We start from the raw sequence: 20,000 nt of genomic DNA, 5'->3' as shown, positions 1-20,000 counted from the left end.
TGTGTTACAAATCTATGGTCTTTATGGGAAAATAATAAGGATTTGTCATCTTTTACTTTAAAAGTGTCAATTAAATGAAATGAATCAATCCATTTTTTAAGGATTTTGAATAGTTGCTATGTGAAGAGACTTCTTGGTGGTTTCAGAAGCTTCTAAGGTATAATTAAAGTCTCCTCTCAGTAGACGATTTCCTTTACAATTGTTGGAAATAAAATCTAGGTGTTTAACTGTTCCTGCTCCAATTCCTGGGAACCAATATAGATGAGCTAAGGTCCATATTCTGTTATTAAATTTAATTACAACAAATGCTAGTAGACCTTCTTTGTCTTCATATTTATAAATAACTTTTGGCGTGATTATGTTTTTCTTCCAGAGAATTGATTCTCCTTTTGTCTTTGTTCTACAGGAGGATTGAGCTTAGACTGTATGGTCCTTAGGGTTCCAAATAAAGCTATCATTGGTCTTAAAATGCATTTCCTGGAGAAATACTACTTGTGCCTTATTTAGATTTAAATATTTTAGTAACTTTGATCTTTTATTTGCATTATTTAAGCCATTAGTATTTAATGATAAGAATGTTAAATCCATTTCAAGTTATTGTTGGAAGAAACTTTTTGCTTTTTTTTATTTTGATTATAGTAGTTATAGCATATTCTCTGATAACAATGGATGTTATGTTTATGTGTGTAAAATTGGGAGTGTAATTTAATGTTCTTTCTTCTTTAAATATAAGTAGGGTAAAATTCTGGTCAGGCTTTAAAAAAGCACTTCTATAAAACATTAATTCTAAAGTATCAAATACAAGTAAATATGAATTTCTCATTAAACATGGAACGAAAGTTATTCCTAATCCAATAGTATCAAATACAAGTAAATATGAATTTCTCATTAAACATGGAACGAAAGTCATTCCTAATCCAATAGATAAAGATAGATATATCGGATTATCACTCATACCTTTAACCAACAATATCAACTGAGTTCCATATGTTAAATTATTATATGGAGAATTTTCTTAAAAGAGAGATATGAAATTCTATATTATTCTATTATTGCCCTGTAGTATTTTATATATCAGGATGGAATGTTAGTAGTGTAAACAATTATTATGTTGACTTAGAAAATATCCAATATTTAGTTACCCTTAAGATATCCCAAACATGTCAGATATGTCATTTTGGATAAATTAAATGCAACAAAGGAGCATACACTAAGTAAGCCAACAACAAATAGATTACTAAAATAATTTGACTAAAAGGACTCTACAGGAGACAATGAGCGATTACCAATGAAATATGAATTTACTGTAGGTGTACTGTCTTCCTTTACTTTCCCACTCTTCAGCTCACCAACTTCAACTTACACTTATGAAAAGACATGGCTTATCAGTGGTATCCTGACTAGAGGCACCCTACATTCTAGTGTGCAGTGCTTTTACATATTTATAGATTTACAAAGCAGAGTCTAAGAATGAACTATGATTACCCTGACAATTCCCATCCTGCATAGGGCACCTCCTGCTTCCAGAATGGGTAATCACATCATGTCTAGAATGAATGTGAAGGTACCTATATGGTAATCAAGACTTACCTTAGGTAAGTATTAATCAAATAGTATTTAGAGCATCTTAGAGAGTTCTCAGGGCAGTTAGAATACACTTAAGCCTCCCCTCCCTTGACCAAAAACAAAGATTTCCCTTCCCTTTCTTTTCCTTTGTTTTAAATCAGTACTAATAAAAGAAATTCAAGCAAACATAGATAAACAGAAATAGCATTCAGTAGTCCTTCTTGTACATGACTTGCAATCCATTAAACAAGTCAGTGACTAACATCACTTTAGTAAACATTACAAAGACAAATTAGAAATAATTTCCTAGCTCTTTAAATTTTCTGATAAAGCAAAAAGTTAACAATAAGCTATTTTAACTAAAAGTATAAAGCATTTCAATGTTTCCTTGCATGTATACATTTCTACTTGTAGTGTCAATAGCCGTCTTTGAAATCTGTACAATACTTCACTTCTTCAAATCATTCCTTTTTCAATTCAGGTTTTGTTTTGTCAAAATGGCAACAATATTTCAAGGGCACAATTAATATTTAGACTGATGTTTCAAATAAATAACTTATCAGTTGCCAATTGAGTTAGTTTAGAATGTATGATTAGTACAAATATAGCATGTTGCAAAAATATGTATTTTTCCGTGTGCTCTGGACTGTCATAAGCAAGTGACACATATAATGTACCATATATAGAGCAGATAGCTTATGGATTCAGTTTGTTAAAGTAAATTATGCTTATTAATCTGGCAGTTTCATTTAAATTCACCAGTAATTTGGGAACATTTCAGTTGAGTTTCTAGGGCACCAGTTGACCTCAGGCCACTCCTGACTAATGCCTGGGTGGGTCAATGGATCATAGTCTAAGAGTCAAATTCTGTATTTCTCTTTCAAGATTTATGTAATGTTCCCACATTCATGTGACATGAAAGTGAAGAAAGAACCATCTGTCTAAATGTATAAAATGAAAATTATTTCTATAAAAATACGTTGCAATCTCCTTTCTAGTTATAAATCTGCCATACTTACTCTAGCACCTCTGTCATCTTGTGATATTCACTTCTGGTGATGTGATTGCTTTCAATTATAGTTAAATAGCAGGGAAGATAATTACCACAGGATGACTGTTTCATACTGTTGCACACTAAAACTGTATAACTATGTTTCATGCCCTTTGGTTCAAAGGGTTTAGACACCTTTACTGTACGTTCAAAGGCAAGCAGCATGCTAGCTGTCCTTGTGCACCATTTTAACCCAAACCCATTTTCCCTTGGTGAGAATCAAACCCTGTACCTCTTGCTTGTAAGGTAAACACTTTAGGCTACACACCTGTAATACTGTGGACATTGCCATAGGAAAATAGCCTTCAGATTAGCATAACTGTTTTCCCTTTAAAATGGAGTCTTCTAACTAGCAGTGTTTTTGGATATGAACTCATGAAAGAGGACAGACCAGTTAAATCAGTGTCCCTCTTTCTCTCTCACTCTCCCAACCACGTATTCCTTTACTTGCTTTTCAGTTAGGTAAATTGAAATACTAAGAGGTCAACTGACTTGGTCTGAGTTACACTGTAAGTATCAGACACGAAAGGGACAGACTTGAGGCCTCCTGAGTCCAAACATTATATGTTCCCCTAAAATTCCTTCCAACAGTATTCTTTAAAATGTCAAAAGCCTATGTCTCACTACTTACGTCTTCCATCTTTAGATGAGTTACATTGTTTTTTGGACTGATCTGCCACGAATTCTTCACAAAAAAACCAATGGCACTGGAGAATCTGTCTGCAGTTGGCATGAACTTTTTGAAAGTAGATTTTGTCAGTCTGACAGGTCCATCATATATCTGGAAACCACGAATAGGAAATGTTCTACCCAATGGAAAGAAAAGGCATTTTAGATTTTCAGCATTCTACATCCTCCACATGTACATAATCAATGCATATTCATAAATTCTAAAGTTTCCTGTTGATGGTGGAGTCTGTTGAAGACAAGAATTAAAGCAATACTTCAGCCAAAGAGAAAGCTTACTGAATAGGAAAGGCACCCTTATTCACATTTTAGATCTCATTATTGCTACTAAGTACACAGAAGTAAACCTTTGAGTATGGTTATATTACAAGTGGGGGTGACAAAATTTATACAGAGACTGTCAGGTGTATCATTTATTGTACTTAAAGGAGCACCTACCAACCACATAAAGCCAGACAATACCAGTAATTTAAAACAAGTTTTGCAAATGCTGACATCATATAGATGATGATTGAGTTTATTTCCTATTTATTTATTTATTTATTTATTATGCAAATATGCATGCATGCATCCATACATTCAGAAGGTCAAAACCAGGCTGCCTACCATATATGTATTGTCAAACAAATAAGCATTGTTCCAGCCAGCTCTAACTAAAATTACCATGCTTCTTCTGAAGTCTTAGATGATTCTTTCAGCAAATGAAACTGAAAAAAGTATTTTCTAAATTCATGGCATTCAGGTTTTATACATTTCCATGCACAATGAAATCACATAGCATTTTTCCACCTACTTGTTCCTGGGAAGTGTTCTGTACTCTCCATTTGCACCTCTACCCCAGTAAATGTTTTGTCCTTTATGGCAACCCACGTTGCTGCTTTCACCTACAAAAATGGACTCTGTGACTTCCAGACTTGAACCGTCATCTGTTGGAAAGGTGCCATCACTTATTAAAAAAAAAGAGAGAGAAAATAAATACAAATCATGGAGATGAACAGTAAGAAATCAGTCATTTTTTATTAAATGTGAAGAAAGAGCAGGTTCAGACATGCAGGTATCTTCCTTAGAATGTTCAACATTCTCAGAACAGCACCTTACAAAACACTTCGGAAAAGAAAAGAACCTTGAAAACCAGTTCTGAAAGAGAATTTCCACTTCAGGTTTCATTTTATATTTCAGTAACAAAATATGAAAACACTTTAGTGTCCAGGAGAAATGATGGATAATTCCATAATCAAATGACAGTATATAAAAATATTTATTAAAAAAAAGAAAACAGTCATAGCAAGTGGTAGCATGATACCCAGTTCACAGATAAAACAGCGGGAATTTATCTGCATAAAGCAGCTTTAATGGAGTACAACACTAGACAGGACATTGAGAAAAGTACAGTTTTATAGCAAGGTAACCATCAGGCAGAAAATAAAAGGAGAAAAGTCTGAATAATGCTAAAGGCCAGCATTCAAAATAGTTGGTCCAGGAAGATACATTGTGCACAGCTCAGTTTTATGTACTGCGGTGGTGGTGCTACGGTAGCGTTGTCGCCTCACAGTTAGACATTGCCCGTTCGATTCTCAGTTAGAGCGTATTCTGTGCAGAGACATGCGTGAATGGGCGTTCCTTCATTGAAGGTTGTGCATTAGGCCCGGCAAGCCAGTACGTAAAAATCTACTGCCAATTATTAGCGGACCGGAGTTCCACTGTGGCGATCCCTAACTGGGAAAAGTGGTTCTATTTCCTTATGTGGTGAAGGACCACTAGCAATACATTCACTGTGTTGTGGTCAGTCTAATAGGATGGGGGTGCCTATCAGCATGCAATAAGAATGCAAATAAGTGGCTATTGGATAAAAACAGGAAAATGGGAAAGGAAAGAAGGAATGTTTAGGTTGTGTCAGGCCTGAAAACTAATACAGAATCTATATGTAAAGTAACTGGAAGTTATCAAGGTCTCAGCACAGTTTCAATATATTAACTATACCTGGCCTGCCTGGCTATTCCAATGGAGCTGTTTGACTATAAAACCTTTAACATAAGTATGATCCATGCAAATGTTCTGGTTTCAAAGGTTTACCTGCATCAACTAATTCAGAAAGAGGCAAAAGTGATACCAGAATTTGGGGCATACTGTTCTTTAAGTACATTTTTAGATATCAAGATGATTTCAGTGCAGTTGTGTGTCTGTTTGTGTGCACATGTCTGTGTTAGGTGCAAGTTCATACATAAATATACATGTGTGTGTGTGTGTGTGTGTGTGTGTGTGTGTGTGTGTGTGTGTGTGTGTGTGTGTCTGTGCATAGTTACCTATGAAAAGTTCGAGCAGCTAAAATATCAAACAGCATATGGTCGAGACCATATGGTCGATATTTCAGATAGTCGATCACAGTACACTATGAAAAAAAAAACAAGAAGATTATACTGCAGGGGGGGAAAGCCCCTCTGCACCACCCATGTGGGGGGTTGTGCCCCCCCACCCCCCTACTTAAATATGCCAACTCTGAGATTGCGCTACAGCAGGGAATAGGAATACTTCCTATTCCATGCTGCATTGTCAGTGTAGCGCGATCTCGCAGTGGATATATTTAAGTAGGGGGGTGCAGGGGGGCTTGCCCCCCTGCAGTAATGTCTTCTTGTTTGTTTTTTTTTTTGTTTATTTCATAGTTTACTGTGATCGATCATCTGAAATATTGACCATATGGTCTCGACCATATGCTGTTCGATATTTCAGCTGCTTGATCTTTTCATAGGTAACTGTGTGTGTGCGCGTGTGCATGTTTCTCTGTGGTTGTGCATATGCATGTCTGTGTTAGCTTGTGGGTTGCATGTTTTGTAATATTACATTTATTTTGTTTCAGATTCCAGTACTACTGGGTAACTCAGCCAACTTAATTGGGGACAATATCTTAAATGAAAGATTTTGTTTTCTCTTCTACTAAGCTGTGATTTAATAAAACTATATGCCCCTTTTAAATATGTAACCAGCAGAGCCTAAATGCAACTTCTGCCATTTCGGTCCACACATCTGTGAAATATATCAAAGACCATAACTATTTCCAGATTACAGTACATGCAGGCCTAGGCATCTAAGGTTTTCCATGGTTATCAAGCAACCAGGATAAAAATCCAACAGTATCGATAATACAACAAAATAACAGGCAGTATAGATGGATATAGGGTGAAGCTCTTGTACAAATACCTGTTGGCAGTGATGAATGCACACATATAATATGACTATTCTTGTTTTCTGAATGGCTTATACCTACATGTACTGCCAGAGACATCATAATGCACAGTAATCGTCACTGACGGTGCACAGTGCCTGTATCCTCATCTTCATGTCACTCTTCTTATAGTGTTTAGCTATAGTTCAGACATGCACCGTGGTATGTGGGGTCTTACGTGCCACAATGCATGCCCCCAATGCATTTATAATACATGTGTGCTATTTATTAATAAAAAGCTTTGTAAACTTTTTATTAAGAAATGGCCCACATAAACATAGTTTCTCTCAATGGCATCATTTAAGGGATAGTAGGGTATCTGTCCATAGTCTGTGGGCTCACCGATGGGTCTGTTAAAGTCTATGGGCATCCCCATGGTGGCCATACTTTGACATCACCAATGAATACATTTACCTGACACCAACATAGGGAAGGCTATAATTTTATGAAGGATTAAATAAAAAAACAGGCTATAGTGATGTCAACTTTTCTCAGTACTATAATTCTACATATTGTGAATAGTAAATTATGTTTTAATGATTTGTAAGTGACAAATATTGCCTTTTACTTTCCTTACATGTATTCACATTTCAATTTCTGTACTAAATTCATAACTAATTTCACTGCATATGAAAAACTTTTCTTCCTGTGCCTCTGCAGAAAATGGCTATTAGCCCAGTTAACAACGGTAGTAAATAAATAAAGAAACATACAAATAAATATATAAATACAGGGAGTATGTAACTTTTAAATAGCAGAATGCCAACTTTATGGACCTTTTACAAATGTAGGCATCAAAATAGGGTTCCTATTAGAACCACAAATGTTTAAAAAATCGAAAAGCTGAATATTCAGCTACTTCAGATTGGTTTTCTGAGATCGCAGTACAGTGAAGATCGGAAAATTTGCCCTTTCCTCACTGTAGTGCAATATCAGAGTTGGTATATATAATTAGCGGGAGGCCCCCCCCCCCACAAAACCGATTGTGAGTAATTGAATATTCGGCTTTTTAGCCGTTCAATATTTGAAACTTTGGTGGTTCTGATAAGGACCCTCAAAATATTGATCTATTCAAAGTGTTTTCATCAAAGTACAAAACGAAAAACTAACATTTGATCATGTGGCATAATTATTTTACTCATTTGTGTGTGTGTGTGTGTGTGTGTGTGTGTGTGTGTGTGTGTGTGTGTGTGTGTGTGTGTGTCCGCACGTGAATGTGAGTGTGTGTGTGTATAAACCCACACACTCACATATGATAGTTCTTTTCTCTCTCTCTCTCTCTCTCTCTCTCTCTCTCTCTCTCTACACACTCAAAACACACACAATGATACATATTTCACATATGAATAGAAAAATTATTTATAAAACTCGGCATACACCCATATTTATGGAACAAAAAAAATTTAGCCTACAGTTGAGTAATTATAGTTATCACATCTGGTAACAAACAGTTCAAAACAACTTTCTTCTTCAATGCTAAAATTCACAATTACTCCTGCAATGTAGACTAGCCAGAACTGGATAAGTTGTCAGGTGGCACACAACACATCTAATTGGAACAGGCTTACAGTGCCTGCATATTTGAACTGTTTCTTACTGAAATTGGTACACCTTGTTTGCTGTAGCATAGACTAGATCCAGGCCTGCTGAATCTAGTTTTGTTTGTATGCTTGTTATTTCCCTGAAACGCTAATTCCACCTAAAACGCGGCTTTTCAGCACTTCTGCGGATCCCTAGTGATATCTGCATTGCTTACTGTGCTTATTCCCTTGTTTCACTTGAAAGAAAGTTACTGTTTGTCATTTTTGCATTTAAGTTACCTGTAACACATTGCATTTAAGTTACCTGGCACTTGCCCACTAAAGCAATTATATAAGTCAGCACTAAAAAATTAAAAGCACTACACCCTCACAAACTCCCCTTGAGTACCTTGTTCCCCATTAGCCCTTTTTTTTTTCAATTAAAAAGGAATTCCCAATACTATTCTACCATGTCTAAAGGCCAGTTGTCAATCTCCTCTCCGGTCCAGCTGGTGAATCTGGGAATCTTGAGGCAATGTTACAACTGCCTCATGTACACAGACAACCCTCTCCTCCTCCCAACAAATTCCAACACATGTGAGAGATGCAACCATATAGCCTTACTGGAGGCTAAGCTCTCTCAACTCAGTACTGGCGTAACCAGTCAGGAGGAGAAGGAAACCACACTCACTACAATTCCAGTCTCACATAGACCTACCACAACAGCAAACCAAACACATGAACACACAAAAACATACTCGGAGGCTCTAAATAAAAATCTGCCTAAGCAGCAGAGACCTCCAAAGCAGACACCCAAGCAACCGCTACCCCAAAACAAAACACGTGCAACACATAGCTCACAAAGTCAGTGTGCCGAACAGTCACAGCCCTTAAGGCTAAACAACACACCTGATACACTTGTAATAGGTGACTCTATCATCAGGCACATTGACGTCCCGCTCACCAGGCTGAACAAGAAGAAGGTCAAGGTGAGCTGCCTGTCGGGCGCTAGGATCCGCCACATAACACAAGCACTCAGGTCACTCCAAGGCAAGTACAAATATGACTCAGTCATTGTCCATGCTGGTGTGAATGACCTGAGACGTACCACCCTGGACTACATGAAAAGAGACAGAGGAGCTCTGAGCATGTAGCCCAGGCCGGTATGACCCTGACCTTGAGTAGCATCTTACCCTCACCAAGAATGATGCCACAATATGAAGACAAGATGATCAATTTCAACAACTGGCTTAAGTATTGGTGTCATTCAAAGGGGATCCAATGCCCGTCAGCCTGGGATGACATGCTCGACAAGCCACGATGCATTGCTAGGGATGGCTTGCACCATCACCCCTGGGCTTTCGGATATTGGCAAAGGCTCTTGCTACCCCCATAGTGCCTTTTTTAGGCAAGGCTCAAAAGACAAACCCACCTCCATAGGTATCACAAGGGATAAGAAACTAAGAGTAATGCTACTCAATGCCAGAAGTCTAAACCTCAAGATGCACGCACTCGAAACTCTCCTTAGCATGGAGAACATCGATATCTGTGCAGTAACAGAAACCTGGTTCAAGGCTCCCGAGAGCACCCCAGCACTATCAGGTTATACCTCATAACATGCTTTTTGGCCCCAAAACTTGGACCAAACCACAAAAGGAGGGGGAGTATCAATATTCGTCAAAGATACCCACACCTCCAGGTTGGTGGCACAGCACGAAGCATCAGAGACTATCCATGTGCAACTAACAGTGGGTAAAACTGCCTTCCAGTTGATAGCCTGCTACAGACCACCCTCCCAAACCCAGGAACCCCGCTCGGCCTTCCTGAGAACACTGGAAAATATGAAGGTCTCTCCAAACACCATTATATTGGGTGACTTCAACTACCCAAACATAGACTGGAAGCATTTCTCTAGCTCCAACACCCTAGCCCAAAGGTTCCTAGAATTTATAAACTCAAATGCTATGGAGCAACTTGTTACCACTCCCACAAGAGGGGAAAATATACTGGACCTGATCATCACCAACATGGGGACTCTATGCTCCAGACCAGAAGTGTATCCCTCGTTGGTAAGATCAGACCATAAACTAATCTCACTGGATATTCACATCCCGACTCCACCCCCTTCCCTGAAAACCACAGTGAAAAACTTCTCTAATGCAAATTTCACACTCCTCAAAACCGAGGTGGAATCCTTCAAAGCCCCCGGGCCTGTGGAAAATATGGCCCAGACCGCAGAATCCTTTATAAACGCATTCTATGAACACCTTCAGGATGCATGGATCATGCAATCCCAAATAAAACCAAGTCCCAATCCTGCAAAGGCAGACGTCCTGTCTGGTGGACCCCAGCCATAAACAAACTATACAAGAGAAGGAGGAAGCTACTACATGATAGAGCAAAATCCCAAAAAGGGAAGGCATCTCAGATCAGTATTAGCAAAAAACTACGGGCACTCATAAAATCGTCTAAGACCAGCTTCGAGAGAAAAATTGCACAGGACACTAAGGATAATCACAAGGCTTTCTTTAGTTATGTTAGGAACCTGGGTGGGAATTCCCAGATATGCTCAGAATTAGTCCAAAATGACAAAAAATACACCAAACCCACAGACATTGCCAACATCCTAGCTGACAGGTTCAATGCAAACTCCCCCCCCTCCCCACCAAAAGGGCAAATATCTATCCCAGCAGAGTGCTGCCCCCCTGACATCTCAGATGCTCAGGTAAGAGCTGCCCTATCCAAAGCAAAAAACATAGCATCAATGGGACCAGACGGTGTCCCGGGCTGCATCCTACATGAACTCCAAGAAGAGCTAAACCCAAACATAAAACTACTGTTCAATCTCAGCCTTACTACAGGATATGTACCCAAAGAGTGGCGTACAGCAACAGTGATCCCTCTCCACAAAGGTGGTGCCTCAACGAATCCTGGAAACTATCGCCCCATAAGCCTGACTAGCTTGGTCTGCAAAGCTATGGAAAGGATCATCATGGACCTCATAAATAAAGATATTGGGAACCTACAGACACTGGATCCTACCCAGTTTGGCTTTGTTAAGGGCAGATCCTGCCTCTTAAACCTGGTTGATTTCTTTGAAACGGTCACTAAGGCCGTTGACGAGGGGAAGGTGGTCCACACAGCCTACCTGGACCTCGCAAAAGCCTTTGATACAATACCCCATTCAGGCATTATAGATAAGCTCACCAGCTTAAATATAAACCCCTATGTCACTAGATGGGTTGCAAACTGGCTCAAGGAAAGAACCCACATGGTTAGAATTGCTGGAGCCATGTCAGACTCCAAACCAATTACAAGTGGCGTCCCACAAGGCTCAGTCCTGGGACCTCTCTTGTTCGGTATATATTTCTCGGAGGTACAGGCCAACATGGAAGGACTGTGGCTGACCAAGTTTGCAGATGACTGCAAACTGGGCGCCATAATCGACACTCCAGCTGACACAAGCATCCTCCAAAAGGGCCTCAGAAACAGACAACTGGTGCCAGAGCCATGGCCTCAAGCTAAACGCCAAAAAGTGTATAGTCATCCCCTTTGGCAAAAACAAAGTGCCCACAAATTACCACATAGGTGGTAATCCATTATGTACAGAAGTAATTAGGGACCTGGGGACCCAAGTTGATAGCAATCTCTCATTTGACAACCACATGGCCAAAGTGGTCAGAAAAACATTTTATATAGCCCACCTAATCATGAAGGGATTCACATCTAGATCAGGGTAGGTCATCGTGCCTCTTTACTCATCCCTCATCAGGCCCATAATTGAGTACAATGCCCCTTTTGGGATGTACCTTACCAGACACCTACAACAACTGGAAAGACCCCAAAAGTACCTCACCAAGAGTATCAAAGGGCTCAAACAGATGCCATATGCTGCCCGGATAAAGAAACTCTAGCTCTACTCAGTGGCATACCGCCTGCTCAGAGGCGATCTGTGCCTGACGTATAATGCCATGTCCAACCCGGAATTAATGGACATGCTGCATCTCAGAAAATCCAAATCTCATCGAGCTACGCACTTGAGAGACTTGAACCTCAGCACTGAAATAAATAGGACATGCTGGAGGGACAGATTCATAACCCAGAGGCTCCCTTCACTCTGGAATAAAATCCCAGTCCAGGTTAGGCAGAGTCCCTCATTGACTCTCTTCAAGAGGAATCTTGATGAGTGGATGGGAGATCATAGGTTTACCCCGGGTATCACTTTTGTGTCACTGTTAGACAGAGACACAGTATACTAACCTCGAAAAAGGGCATAGCAAAATTATTTTAAAATGGGTGGCGAAAGCCAAACACATTCTGGCTAGGCTTATAAATACCCTAGAGCAGATAAGCCTAGTATGAACCTATGAACCTATGAGGACTAGAGAAATGTGGTTGCTGGGGAGAGGATGCACATAGGAATCACTTTAGCCTAGGTATTGCATATTGATAGCATGGTAAGTGTTCATGTTGGGGAGTTCACAGTTGACAGTGAGGGGTACATCATGCTGTTATCTGTACATACTGCATAATGACAAGAGTGGGCACTGTGGAAGTTTGGGGTATCTCTGGTGTTCAATGGAAGTAATTGCGGCAAATGACTTGATTTATCTGCATTTGCTAAAACTGCTGTTGACGAATAGACCTGCATCCCATACACCACACTGTAGGTTGCCTGCACTGCAGGACAACAATACTGTAAGTGTTAACATTAATTTTATCATGGACAGCATTAATGCATGTGTACCATGTACGACAAAAGTATGTGAAGCATTTGTGGAGGGGTGAGTACATAGCAAAGAGAGCTGCACATTATTACAATTGTATCTTGCATGAAGACAGTCCTTTAAGCAATCAGTGGAAGGGTAACAGTAAACATGCAGCACACAACATTTGCCACACATAAAAACTACAACTTTTGCAGCTAAAGATGATGCTGTTAGCGTTACCATTTGTTAAAACAGCAGTGTCACTAAAACTTTGGCATTAATACAGCACTTACAGCTTTGAAAAAAAGGAAATGTAAGTAAGGAAACAGTTTAATCCCGTTATAACACAAATGTGTCTGTGAGACACCCTGCATACTAAACAAGTATGGTAGAAGAAGCTTTGTTCACAGCTGGGTGTTCAGTTCTGCAGCCGTGAACTATAACTACAACCCAGTAATGTTAATAGCTATAGTAAGTCAGAGTTCAATACTGTAACAAGGGAGCAGCAAACAACATCAGATTAAGATTATACAGTCATAATTTAGAATGCCTCAGCCGCAAAATACTTTTTTATAGCAAGAAAAACACAGAAAAAACATATCACTACCTATGAATTATACAGACAGAAGTATGTGGACAGAGGTTTTTACCTAGCAAGTGTGAGCCCGATCCCATTGTCAGCAAACCTACAAAAGGAGAAAATTATGCAGTGAGTTCGCTGCACATGCAGTAAGCATTCTTAATTACACTTCTTTCACTACTGACTCAGCAAGCCTATGCCTGGTACAACCCTAAATTACTGAACATCAAAGAAGTTGTGCAGCAAATGTAACATACCCTGAACTCCGGAAAATAATGTCACCGCCTCTGGCCCAGGCACCATGGTCATTGTTTTTGAAAGCTATCAGACCATCAATTATAGCAGGTATACGTGGCTTTGCTGGGTCTCCATCCTTATGAGGGCGAAACCTAAGATAAAGGGGATGGATTGCAATGTTAACATGGCATCATTTCTAGTCTTCAGATAATATTAGTACTTCCTACACAAAGTACTGCTGTATAAAGCATCATGAAGCAATCCAGCCTTACTTTTTTCAAATAATACATATAAGCTTTTTAAGTATCCATACTATATGATCATAATATTAATGGTATAAATAAATACTGAAAAATCTTTCTGTCTATTCTCTTAGCAGTGAAGCAACAATCACTACCCCATATGATTAGAAAATGCTGATGCTAGAAATCAAATGAACAGGTAGAAGCAGGACCGTAGCAAGCTCAGCTGGTACCCTGGGCAATGGCCCCATTTAAAGCCTCAAGCGTTCAATTCCTCTCAGAGTTAAGGGCAAAACAAGTCATACCCGAAGACCAAAAGTAAATAAACAACTGTTATGTGCACACATAATGGCCATTTTCTATTTCTCTCTTTTTCTAAAGACGTAGCAGACAGATGGCTATAGCCATCTGTTACAGTTCACTGCCTGCATATGCAATAAATCAAAAAATCAATCAACATTAGTCAGTCATCTGGGTAAGTCAAACACAATAACTATTTGCTAAAGCTAATCAAAGAACTATACACTACCTCCATGCTAGTTTCCAACAGAGAGAGACACTCTCCTTTAAGCATATTGAACTTAAATGATTGCCAATACTGTTTGCCTAACAGGAATCAATGCACATTACCTTTCTACAGTGCTGATCATACCCTATGACAGTTTGCTCCCTGGGAAGGTATCCACTTCAACCCACTCTTGCTACAAGTGATACACATCAATAGATCAATACATTTTTTGCTGAATCCCATTTCAACAAATATGTAGCCAAAATTACTTTCAGAAAACTTCAAAACAAGTTATTTTTTGCTGGGCACTGTGGGGCATGCCCCCTGCACCCTCTGTGTGGATACTCAATAACTTAAATATACCAACTCCAAAATCACAAAACAGATGAGTTTGATTTTGGCTGAATATTTTCGCTGAAATGGGATTTGGTGAAAGTTGTGTTAACAAAATAACATTTTCCTACTATAGCTCTGAGCAGATCACCAAGAAAACTCTAGAAATTACATGAAAAGTCACACAGTGATACTAATCCCATGGCATATATTTACGCTGAACAAAACTGCAACCCAAGCTTTTACTTCCTGCTTTTATATTGCTATATCAAATCAATGCCTTAATTAGCAAATACAAATATAAATATATAGAACAATTTGCTCTTTCCAACTGTTTTTCTTATTCGGACAATCAGACAGGAGCTGGATGAAGAAACAGGCTCTATAAAATATACAGAATTACTTTCCAGCACAGTACCTGTACTTCATTCCACGGCTGTTTGCGTGGAACTTCTAAAATTAGTAATTTACCGCTTCTTAATCTGCAGCATTAACTCAAAAGCTTCGGGCACTGAGTTGGACTTGCATTTATGTGATTTTTTTGCTCGTTTCCTGTAGGTATTGTTGTTCTAAGCAAGATCTTGTTGCAGTTACTCTTTAGGTGGGAACTCCCCAAATGCACTTGGGGCATTCCCCATTGGCTCTGCCGAGATGTTGATTTTTTTTCTTGACAGATGCCCCTCTTTATTCATCCTTATTCATTCTACCATCAGTGCAAATGTTACGGCATCAGCACCAGCTACATCATATACCAGGAAGGTTATAATCTTGTCTGCCCCATCATAGCTGGTGCCCAAATATGCAGTAACTTGTCCTTTGTGACAAACACAATAAAATAGAACTCAAGTTTTTATTTATCCAAAGAACCGGAAAAGTAAAGAACTACATTCTACATTTTCTTTAAATCTACACTGAGAAAATGGTAAGGAGGTCATTTCCTAGGACATCAGTTAATAAAAAATATGACAAGGTCTCCCTCCTTTCTCAGTAGCAGGTCACTACAACATGAAGGAAAATGATTCTAATGTGCAGGTAATGAAGGATGATAACTATAAACTATACTCCTTTGGAAAATTCTTTAGAAGAGACATCAGCAAAAAACAGCTTGTTTGTACAGGCAGAAGGCTACTATTATCTGCTACTGACACTGTTCTTTTATTTTCCATCTTAATAGACATGCTTTGGAGATCTGGTCTCATCTCCCAAGGTCTAGAATCAGCCAAATGTGTGATGCCACAGCTCCAAATTAGATGCCAAGTCCTCTCTTTTGTGACCTAGAGAGTATACAGAAATGACTGCCTATTCTAACTGTAGCTGAAAAAATGCAGAAAATGTCAGGCAGACAATAGGAATTGTTTCTTATGATTTTCCATTTTGGGCATGCCTCTGCTGAAAATTATATGGCTAGAAAAATAGGCTTCTTTAGCAGATATTTTCTTCTGCTGCCACTACTAAAGTAATTGTATAACACAATGTCTTAGATGGTGTGTTGGATGGCCTAGAAGAATCATCCATCCATCCACAACCCCTTTTTCCCATTTTTTGCACAAGGGGAAGGGTTGTCTCTTCTAAATCATGAGACCACATAGTAACAAGTGTACAGGTACCCATGACTGTTAAACACAGAAATGATTACCTAATGAATAAATCCTGCTCTTTCACCTTCCCAAATGTATACAGTATGTGTAAAGCAGTATAATTCTGAAGTAGCATAAAGTTATAAAAAGATTGACCCACTGTTGAGCACAAGTAAAATCACAGTAGCAGATATCCTGCCCGGCAGGTCCACCATTACATTCTCACTTCTTCAGTAGCTACAGAAACATTCTATGGTTTATTTGAGTACTGAGGACTGGTATGTTGCTGTGACATCAAACATATGGTTACTTCGTTAGAAACACGACAGGAATGCAATGACCTCACAAACTCAAATAGCAGCTCAACATAGAGGTGCTGAACTGGAATCAGAGGTGATTAATTTACAAGCTCCAGCTGCATGCTTAACAGAATGCCAAAAATCCCTCCAGAGTACAGAACATCTGTGATATGTGTTCTGCAAAAGGATATAGCAATATAAACACTGCAATTCTGGCTCACATTGCTTGTGAATTTATTTAAATTTGTACCAAGCCCTTCCAAATCAGAAGCATTCTCCACATGTCTTTACTAGAACATAATTAAACAAGGCTGCAACAGTTTACCTGGCAACATCAAGCGCAAGGTACTCTCTAGGATTTTCTGCATTTGCTCTTGTTGTTTTTACTCCATTCCCAATGAAAAGGCCAGCCTGAAAATGGAATGAACCACATAAGAGGATTAAGCAAACATTGTGCTTCTGCACACAATTACTCTAGTCAAAATTGGTATGAGCAGGCAACTTACCCTATTACCCTTTTAAATTAAACTGTTTTACAGGCCAACAAACATAGCTTTTTAAATGAGTTTTACACAGCATTATTTAGTTAATGCCATCTCCCCCAGTAATTCATGAGCCACTAAGAATTGTCAAATACAAAAGATGATATAAACTAACATTAGAAAGTGATACGGATGTTTCAGCATCATGCTTATGCAAGTGTCTGACTTAATGTGGTCTTGTATTAGGGTCAAAACTATCAGCAGCCAATTAAATTCTTTTTCCAGTACAGCTGCAAACCCCCATCAGATTAGTTATAGTATAAACATATTTACAAGCCGAAGTTCTGAGGTTTTGGCAAACAGATAAAAAATGAATACAGTAAAAAGTGATAGTGACTATTTCATCAGCACCAATGTAAGTAATCAAAAGTCTTTGTGGGTTAAAATCATTGTTTGTTTTTTAAATAAAAACACAAATACAGGTATTCTGTGAGTATGAAAAGTATAGTGGTAGTTTCAAACACAGATGTCGAGCTCCCCCTCATACTGCCAATAACAAGAGGTTGTAAAATTCTGACAATACAACTTACCTTTGCACTCTATGTACACATGTGCATAGGCATTTGATCATGCAGACACGCACACTAACACAAGACTGCATGGCCACACACACAATATACACAAAAGCATAACAAAAACACATACAGGGAAAGATGAACAGTATACTATAGAGTGGGTGTTAATATGATATAGCTGTAGAAGTAATAAGGGGATGATTTGATAAAGATGTTAGTATGGCAGAGATTACTCTCACAGAACTGGCCCTGGTCAGTTCTTCAGACCTTCACTGTGATTGAATTACAGTCTGCAATGACTCCATGTCCAAAAATGAGAAAAGAGGGTTATGGACAGGTGGATAGAATCAAGTTTTGTCAATACGGCCATTACACTTATGGTCCTCAAACTTACAAGAGACATCCTAAAAATTAGATGTCATGATACAAAAATGTATACAGCATGAAGGAAGGCACTTTTAAACCCAAGTGCACCATGGATCAAATGTATGAAATGCACACTATAACCTTCAAATAAGCCCTCGGCCCTATCCATCCAGAATTAGGAAGAAAATGTTGCATGATTGCATGCACAGAGATCTATTTTATCTTGGATGCACACAGCAGAAGGCTGAGACTGAAATTGGCCCAGTGGTATCACTGCTCTACCCCAGTTAACAAACTGTATAAAACAATAGATAAATAAATAAAATTGCAAGATTTAACTTAAAGCACATATTTACTGTCGGTCACCATTAAATACACATGCCTCTTTATTTCTCAAACAGCTGAGCCAGAACTCTGAAAGTGAAATTACTTGAAGGCATAGCAATGCAATACTTAGCAAGGTATTTAGTGATACTATAATACTTAATGTTTATGTGTGCAACTTAAGTATTGTCTGAACGGTAAGTTAAGCAGTACCCTTCATCTTAATAAATTGAGTTATATAATTTTTACTTTATTTTGTAAGTTTAAACTTTTGTGTTTATAGCTGATGTTTTAATTAGTGTAGATGCCTCTAGGCTTTATATCTAAGATATCTAACTATTACAATTGTTTTTTTGATTAACTGAATGTTTCCACATAGATGCCGCTAGGCTTTATGCCTCTAGGCTTTATATCTAAGATATCCAACTATTACAATCGGTTTTTGATTAACTGAATGTTTCCACATGTTGAATCATACATAGAAAGCTGGCATTTCTGTGATGTATAAGTCTTGGTAAAGCTTCCATATGAAATGCAAACTTTGGACCAGTTGCTCGCAGTGTAAGAGACGTGCATCGGTGGAAGCAGTGGCATTCCATAGGTGGTAAAGACTGGAAGCACTGTCCTTTTATTCAGTTTCATATAGACTCTTGAAGGAATGTCTATACCTCTCCTTCAATGGCGTTAGAGACACAGTTGTATCATCATAAGTCTAATGGTTCCACAAACACCAGAACCAGGGACCTAAATCTTCACCAGCATATAAACAGAACATGTTGGAGAGATGGACTCATCACACAGTACCTTTCCTAACTCTAGGACAGCTTGCCACTGCAGATTAAACACTGTGATATACTACATTCTTTTAAACAGTACTAAGATTATTGGATGGATACCCACAAATTTACCCTAAGCTTGACTGGCCCAGCCCTCACAGACAGGTGGAACATGGCTTAAGGGTGGGTAAAGGCAAGGTTTAAATGGTCATGGACTCAACTGCCTTGAAATGCATATTATGTTATTATATGCACACACACACACACACACACACACACACACACACACACATGTGCATGCATGCATGCACACACTCACACACACACACAGAGACGTGCATGCACACATACACACACACACCCATGCACACACATACACATATACGTGCGCGCATACACACACACACACACACACACACACACACACACGCACCCATTTACATATACATGTACACCTACACAGACACATACAGTATCTGTTCCTGGGTATTTAATATCAGCATGCTATAGATATCACTGAAAGAGAATACTGCTTTGTCTAGTCATTCTACTTCTAACATAAAAGTTGCGTTTATTCTACATACCTTGAAATTAGAATGTGCTCTGTTATTATAGAATATCCCGAGAGGTGTAAATTCAGCATGACCCTCTTCATATTCACCTTCACAATGTCCAGTGGGTACTTTGTGGAATATGTACCAGAACCCAACATCCTAAACAAACCACAACATCACATTTCAGAATGCTGGTGAACCACAGTATACAAGTGATATCACACAAAAATGTGATGACTCAAATAAACATTGCAAAAGTTCAGTGTGCAAGTCAACACTTAACAGCTTGTTTCAGCCAAATTAACATTAGCATTCCAGGGCCTGTGAGTCATGGCTTGCAGAATCAACAACCCAAGATGCATTTAATTTAATTATTAATGTTATTAGTATAGCA

General features: G+C 38.7%; 2 protein-coding genes across 4 annotated transcripts in view; both read right to left on the bottom strand.

The window, feature by feature from the left end:
* The window catches only part of LOC122807037 (cell surface hyaluronidase-like), a 615,869-nt gene that overhangs the window by 127,439 nt on the left and 468,430 nt on the right, over nt 1-20,000 (bottom strand). For both annotated transcript variants that reach the window (XM_044077936.1, XM_044077937.1), the window contains exons 12-17: nt 19,637-19,765; nt 16,855-16,940; nt 13,591-13,722; nt 13,404-13,439; nt 4,098-4,250; nt 3,249-3,423 (exon numbers count right to left, since the gene is read on the bottom strand). In XM_044077936.1, coding sequence (XP_043933871.1) covers nt 3,249-3,423; nt 4,098-4,250; nt 13,404-13,439; nt 13,591-13,722; nt 16,855-16,940; nt 19,637-19,765 — 711 coding nt within the window. The remainder of the gene's footprint in view (nt 1-3,248; nt 3,424-4,097; nt 4,251-13,403; nt 13,440-13,590; nt 13,723-16,854; nt 16,941-19,636; nt 19,766-20,000) is intronic.
* LOC122807038 (cell migration inducing hyaluronidase 1) overlaps nt 1-20,000 on the bottom strand; it is a 378,711-nt gene that overhangs the window by 336,748 nt on the left and 21,963 nt on the right. The gene's annotated exons all lie outside the window — the stretch shown is intronic.

Source organism: Protopterus annectens, chromosome 7.part0 (assembly GCF_019279795.1).
Source record: "Protopterus annectens isolate FY-2018-M chromosome 7.part0, PAN1.0, whole genome shotgun sequence".
Taxonomy (NCBI): domain Eukaryota; kingdom Metazoa; phylum Chordata; order Ceratodontiformes; family Protopteridae; genus Protopterus; species Protopterus annectens.
The sequence above is the reverse complement of the archived record's forward strand: the minus strand, read 5'-3'. Positions and strand labels throughout refer to the sequence as shown.